Source organism: Bufo gargarizans, chromosome 6 (assembly GCF_014858855.1).
Source record: "Bufo gargarizans isolate SCDJY-AF-19 chromosome 6, ASM1485885v1, whole genome shotgun sequence".
Taxonomy (NCBI): domain Eukaryota; kingdom Metazoa; phylum Chordata; class Amphibia; order Anura; family Bufonidae; genus Bufo; species Bufo gargarizans.
This window is the reverse complement of record NC_058085.1, coordinates 267,280,710-267,288,672: the sequence shown is the minus strand read 5'-3', so window position 1 is coordinate 267,288,672 and position 7,963 is coordinate 267,280,710. Positions and strand designations below refer to the sequence as shown.

Here is a 7,963-nt window from a genome sequence, read left to right as displayed (position 1 = left end):
TGTAGTTATATTGTTGCACATATGGAGTAGTATTATAGTAGCTATATTCTTGTACATATATGGCAATCTTATAGTAGTGTTGTACATATGGAGTAATATTATAGTAGCTATATTCTTGTACATATATGGCAATCTTATAGTAGTGTTGTACATATGGAGTAGTATTATTGTACTTATATTCGTCTACTGTATATAGGAGTTATATTTTTGAACATAAGTGGCAATATTATAGTAGTTATGTTTTGTACATATGGAGTAGTAGTATTATAATTATATTTTTGCACATAGGGGCATATTATAGTAGTTATATTCTTGTACATAGGAGGCAGCATTATAATAGTTATATTTTTGTACATAGAGGCAGTATTATAGTAGTTATGTTTAGTACATATGGAGTAGTACTATAGTAATTATATTGTTGCACATAGAGGCATATTATAGTAGTTTTATTCTTGTACTTTTGTGAGTCTTAAATGTACTTACAGCAGTACTCTTGGGGGCGACAATGAGCATAGGACTGCCAGAACTTCACATGTGATTGGTTGCCAATATGTACCAAAGAAATCACTGCAACATCTCATTTGCTACTATGCAAAACTGGTGACCAGAATAAAACCCAGTGATCAATTACTCTAATTTGCTGCATATCCTATACAGGGTTAACTAATCCCATACTGACCACACAAGCAAACTGCTTTCCATAGCCCCAGAACCTTTTGTTGCTCCCCCCTCACCCCCAGCCACATTCGTCTCCTCCCAGCCTGCAGCTGATTGGTGACAAGTTTCTATATTTGATCCCTATTACTCCGAACTGCTCAAACAGCTGGATGCTGAATGACAGAGGGAAAGTGACAAAAAGGCAGTGTCAGTATAGAGAGGACATAGATAGATAGATAGATAGATAGATATTGGATCTGTACTCTCTCCCGTGGAGTACACTGCACATTACCTGAGGACATCCCCACATTCTGTGCGCCCACGTTTGTCAACAGGATCTGCCTAGCTGGAATGCATAGATCTGAGTCAAATTACTGCAGAGAGGAGACTACTCTGGGTCGAGGCGGTGGAAGTTCATGGGTCCCTCCTCCGGCTGCTGCTCCTGAGCCCAGCCGAACCTCCAGCTCTCCTGTAGCTCAGGTCAGTCCTGCTCCGAGCCCACAGTCTGGATATGGCGGCTACAGCTCCTCTGATGAGAAGCCTGGTGACCCCCGGATCAGGCGCCCCATGAACGCTTTTATGGTGTGGGCCAAAGATGAGAGGAAGAGACTGGCACAACAAAATCCGGATCTACACAATGCTGTACTAAGCAAAATGCTGGGTGAGAATAAGTTCAGTGACGGGATGGGGAGGACGGCTGGCATGAATTTGTCTGTACCACCCCAGGGCATAATACAAGATGAGCTGATATGAGTGTAGGAATGGGTGCCATAGGGGTAGGACATGAAGACATAATGCAGGATGGCAGAGCTCTATTGGATGTCTACTTGCATAGAATATTAAAATGTATATATATATATAGTGTGTATGTGTCATGAATATTATTCTATCTATCTATCTATCTATCTATCTATCTATCTATATATCTATCTATCTAACAGACAGGATCACAGCACTCCAGGGATGTGACAAAAGTTGTAGATTTATTCTTCTGTATCAGTAAAAACACAACATTTCAGCTCCCACCTGGAGCTTTTTTCTTTCTATCTATCTATCTATTTGCATGTGTCATGAATATTATTTCAGTCTGTCTATCTATCTCATAACTGTTATCTATCTATCTATGTATCTATCTATGTGTGTCATGAATATTATTCCAGTCTGTCTGTCTATCACGTTATCTATCTTTCCATCACTTATCTATTGTGTAATCTCAGTCTATCTATCTATCTATCTATCTATCCATCACCTGTCTATGTATTTAATATTCTTTGTGTTTCAATGTGATACAGTTTGAAACAAGTCTGATTACTGTCAGCAAAAATCTGAATCTTTTGTTTACCTGAAGAGACAGAACATCTATACATACCTAATGCTTCTCAGAGCTGAGGATCTGTTACAGTTTTTCTGGATTAGACAGTTCTTTGGGAGGTAAATAAAGAAATTAGGTTTTCTACCCTGATGCTGCGGGGAGATGTATTAATCTGGAGACCCAGTTGTTTAGTTGGCAGAGGATTGTCTAGTCTGGATACAACTGTAGCAAATTGTCAGCTGTGAGGAGTATCAGGTGAAGTTCAGATACAAGACGGTGTCCAGTCCATAGAGTGCTGCCACACATTCAGGTTTTCTGATGCAGTCAAAACGAGAAGTGGATAAAAAAAAAAAAAAAAAAAAAAGAGAGAGAAGAGGTAGTATATGTCCTTATTACTTTTTCTCCTTTTGTGATCCACAGCTGATTTGGGCTTAAAAAAAAAATGCATTAAAAACAGACTGAACGTGTGTAATAAACGGAGGAGTTGAACACAAAGTATGTTAGATGCTTCACTTTGCATAAGACCAGAAACAAAACAAGAGTACAATTGTGCTCTAAAATAAAAATTCTGATTGAAATATTCTATAAAATATTGCTATAAAAAATGTATCTAGGCATTATCAGAGAACCGCACAGCACTATTACCGATAATAACATTACTAATCTTCAGAGAAAATGTGCTGCTGTTGCTGATATATGTAAGCCTAGAATGTGTGAACCACAGTATTATGGTAAATATACTTTTGTACATGGGGCAGTATTATAATAGTTATATTCTTCTACATAGGAGCAGTATTATAGCAGTTATAGTCTTGTACATAGGAGGCAGTATTATAGTAGTTATATTCTTGTATATAGCAGCAGTAGTATAGTAGTTATATTCTTCTACATATGGACAGTATTATAGTAGTTATATTCTTGTACATAGAAGGCAGTATTATAGCAGTTATAGTCTTGTACATAGAGACAGTATTATAGTAGTTATATTCTTGTATATAGCAGCAGTAGTATAGTAGTTATATTCTTCTACATATGGACAGTATTATAGTAGTTATATTCTTGTACATAGGAGGCAGTATTATAATAGTTATATTCTTGTACATAGGGGGAGTATTATAATAGTTATTACACAGGGGGAGTATTATAGTAGTTGCTCTATGTTAGTTAGGATAAATATTCTAGTAATTTTTTTCTTGTACATATGGGGCAGTATTATAGTAGTTATATTCTTGTATATATGAGGCAGATTATAGCAATTACAAAACTGCCTTCTATTTAACTAGTATAGTGATGGCTAATTTCCTCCACTCCACCTGTGGTGAAACTATGACTCCCATCATGCTCCATTAATTTCTATAAGGTTCTGAGAACAGCCAAGCAAGGGGGCATCTTGGGAGTCGTAGTTTTAACACAGCTGGAGTGCCGGAGTTTAGCCATCACAGAACTAGTATAGTACTGCCCCCTATGTACAAGAATATATCCACTATAATACTTCCTCCTTTGTACAAGAATATAACTACTATAATGCTACTCCATATATACAATATAACTACGATAATACTGCTTCTACGTGCAACAATATAACTACTATATTCTTGTTTATAGGGGCAGTGTTATAGTATTTATATTCTTGCATATAGGGTGCAGTATGATAGCAGTTGTTAGGAGCCACATCTAATACAGTTTAATATAGTTGTCACTTCATTCCCCCTATATGTCTTAATAGGATTTACAAAAGGCAATATTTAGAAGGGGGTGCACCAAAAAACAATGAAAGCTATTTTGATGTCTCCAAGTTCTTATAATTGATGATGTTGAGTTTTTCATTTTCCTTGAACATGTTGATGACATTACTATTTGCATTTTACAGGTCAGTCCTGGAAGAGTCTGACCACCATAGAGAAGCGCCCCTTTGTGGAGGAGGCAGAACGTCTGCGTGTTCAACATCTTCATGATCACCCAAACTACAAATACCGGCCACGTAGGAAGAAGCAGGCCAAGAAGATGAAGAGAGTTGAGTCATCACAATTGCTGAGGCGTGAGGGATTTACTGGAGGACACGCTCCTTCCAATATCAACCACTTCCGAGAACTGCAGCCTTTGGTTTCCAACGAACTGGAGAGTTTTGGGTTGCCAACTCCAGAAATGTCTCCGTTGGATGTTCTGGAGCAGGGTGAACCAGCCTTCTTTCCCCCTCACATGCGGGAAGACATGGAGCCCATACACTTTAGATCCTACCAGCATGGCATTGAATATGGCCAAGAGAAGGCCCTGAGGGAGCTGTCCATACCATACTCTCCCTCACCACCTCACATGAGTAATATCCTTAGGACTCCACCGTCCACTGCATTCTACTACACCCCTCAGGGTGGCCCTCCAACCTGCACTCCACTGGGCCAGCTCTCTCCACCTCCTGAAGCACCCCAGCTGGACACCATGGATCATCTGAATCCATCTGATCTATGGGGAGATGTTGACCGCAATGAATTTGACCAATATTTGAATATGAGCAGGACTCAGGTGTCCATTCCTGGGTATCACTTGCCTATGACCAAGCTGGCTACTGCTAGGACTATGCCCTGTGAAGAGAGCAGTCTGATTTCTGCTCTCTCTGATGCCAGCACCACTATGTACTATAGTCCTTGCATCACAGGATGACATGACTCCTGAGTGAGCGCAAACAGCTGGTGTCTATGGTGGCAGATGGACACCAGTACGGGGCAGGCGCAGCCCCAGCTCAGTGTTCACCTGGGTGCCAAGTGCAGATTATCCCTGTGATATCGGGATGTGGAATGGGGTCATTGGAGGACAACACTCTAGTGTCTTTTACTAGGGTACAAGGCAGCAGACAGTGTAAAGGAATTATACAGTGCCACTTTGCTTTCTGCATTGGGTGTGCTGTATTTAAGGGAAACTAGAAGTTAGTAAATTAGATTGTACATAGTGAATGTTGTAGGACGGATTGTTAACCACAAGTTCACATCTTAAGGTAGAAAGTGCAGCAAGTTGCAAATAGATGGGATTGACCTTACACTGGGACCATATTATACAGTAATGTCTATGGAGCAGAGCCCAGGATTTTTTAATTACAGGTGATAGGTGCACTTTAAACTGAACCTCTGTACATTTATCCATATCATACATTGATAATAGGATTTACATTTGTTTTCTGCTACTATGTGTATTAATATATTTCTTAAACAGTAGACTGAGACTGAAACTAGTGATGCCACCACATGAGATGCCCATGCCATTTTATTTTAGCTAGGTAATACCTGTTGGTCTCCTCATCTGCCTAACTTCCCAGTTCACCCATGAACATACATATGATAGCAATAGTGGACTATCGCCATTTGTCAGAAGGTATGACAAGATTACTCCCCAATCCATCGAGGTTCATTGAGAAGCTCTGCTGTATCTATGACGCACATTTGCACCATACTGCAACTTTTTTGAAAGTCTAAGCCCTAGTCAGCAGGACTAAAACAGCTGCCATACTTTCCACAAAAGACCTTGACAAGCAGAGGTGTACATTGATCTACCTGGGTTCCAAAATAAAACTGTTAAAATAAACTATCATGTGCCATGTCTAACTGTGACCAAGAAGGCATTGGGCACCTATTGTCCCATGGCCTAGGACCGACTTCAATTGTTGCACCCCTATAATTACGTTCTGTTGACAGGCATCCAGACCTTCTGGTTTAGGGTTATCATGTTGAAACAATATTGAGACTCTTTGAAAACATAGAAGCAGAAATAAAGCTTTTTAAAAATCCTTTTATCAATTGTAGGCTATAAATTCCAAAAAGATTGTGTGATCAAGGATGGAGGTGCTGTCTTGACTGTCTGCTTGCCCGAGCTTCTGAAAATAATACAGCCAGATGTAGCCTTACAGTCCATGATACTGTGCCCAGTCCTGGATCACCCTCCAGGGCTGCAATTTTAAGTGACCCACGGACTTGTCCCTGACCATAGAGTTCGAACCCCGAGAACAGCAGGTCCATTTAACCCCCTAGCTGCCGGGATTCTGGGTAACATGTTGCACTGGCCTCTCCCGTGTCCTGAGAGGTTCAATAAGTATTGTATTCCATGTTATAACATGTCTGTTTTTTTACATTTGTATACCATTTAAAAGCTGTCAATGTAACATTTTTTTTAACGAGGATTTGACTGGATGGGTATTTTTTATGATTGACAAAAAGTTACACAAAGGCCTAAAGCACATGTAAAAATCTATATGACACAATCTATAGAACTCATATGTGATCCATGAGATCTGGAAAGGTTCTGAACATCATACCTACAGTTTTGGAAAGCAACAGACAGAAAAAAAACTATACTATATTAAAAATACACTGTACTGATACATAGAACTACAATATATGTACACAAGACACTATACACATTGCATACACAGATACAAACCTACAGTATGCAGACACATACACACAAAAATACAGTATACACTCCTGCATTTTTTACACACACGCACAATACACGTATTCACTACACGCTATAGGCAACTAAGCCAGTTTTTCTTTACATCAGTGTTTAGACAAATCTACCCCCTGAGCTACTGTATATATATATATATATATACTTACATGCATACACATATATATATATATATATATATATATATATATATATCTATATATACCTACAGTATATGTTCTACATACACTTACAGTATATTCACATTCATACTGTACATATATATATATATATATATATTTATACATACATACACATATTAGAAACACAAAAATATCCCCCTACAATTCCCCATCTATACCTGGATACATTTACATAGACCACATATAAATGGACCACTTTTCAATGCATTTTGGAGTGGTCGCCTTGCAGAGGTTTCACTGTACATACATACATATACACGCATACCGGCAATCACACGGTATCTCAATATCATTGCATTAGGTGAAATATTTAGACTAATCCTCTACGAGCAATCAGCCATTTGCTTCCATAGTCTAGACTCTATACGTTTAGGAACGAGGGCCCATGGTGCAGGCACTCGACCACTACACGCCAGGTATAATCACTCACCAGGCGAACCCTCGGCCCACCAGTAGCTTACACTACAGTACGTCATGCATTTGTATGCCAGCCATTAATTCTGTATTTTGTAAAATTGAGTCCTTCATGTGCTCGGCCAATATAAGCTAACTTCTCATTGGTTATTGATTGTAATACCCTGATTGTTGATTCGTTGGCATGACCTGGTGCAAATTTGCAATAAATCAGTTAATAAACCTCGTCGTTGCTCTATATCTGATGTTTGTGTGAATTTTGACTGTTGGACTAATCCTCCTGTGAGAAAATAAACGGTATGCTCTGTCGTGCCTCCCTTCATGTCTCAGCACTTCCCAGATAGCATGTCTAAGAAACTTTGACCAATGACCTTTGACATTGACCCCAGTTTCTTAGAAATGAATACCTCTACTTTACAGCAAGTTATCACATAACGACCCCTGCCCTATCATAAAATAAGATAAAATAACCACGAAAACAGCATTTTCAATATTTTATTCAGTGATGGGCTTTAATGGCTCCTGCACACGACCGTATCCGTGCTTGCCGCCATGTTTTTTTTCTTCTGCAGTAATGTCCTATCCTTGTCCGCAAAGTTGACAAGAATAGGGCATGTTCTATCTTTTTTGCGGGGTCGCGGAATACAGAACACACCTGTGTGCTGTCCGCATATTTTGCGGTCCCATTGAGATGAATGAATCCGCATCCGATCCACAAAAAAATGCGGATTGGATGTGGACCAAAACTATAGTCGTGTGCATAAGCCCTAATGCCTGCAGCTCTTCTACTCCTGTGTCTCCATATGGCCTTGTTCACATCTCCGTGTACATTTGACGTCCATGAAAAAATCTGTACTTATTCCATCCAGAACATGGCCGTGTTTGGTCCGTGTGTCTGATTTTCCACAGACACTGCCGAAAGTTAATTTCCAGAGCATCTCCT

The 7,963-nt window shown here is 39.4% G+C and overlaps 1 protein-coding gene across 1 annotated transcript; it reads left to right on the top strand.

The window, feature by feature from the left end:
* Positions 1-820: 820 nt before the first annotated feature.
* Positions 821-7,243, top strand: SOX18 (SRY-box transcription factor 18). The gene is made up of 2 exons (XM_044298035.1): positions 821-1,318; positions 3,840-7,243. The coding sequence occupies exons 1-2, from the start codon at positions 1,009-1,011 to the stop codon at positions 4,625-4,627; spliced, it is 1,098 nt and encodes a 365-aa protein (XP_044153970.1). The 5' UTR covers positions 821-1,008; the 3' UTR covers positions 4,628-7,243.
* The last annotated feature ends 720 nt before the right edge of the window (positions 7,244-7,963 follow it).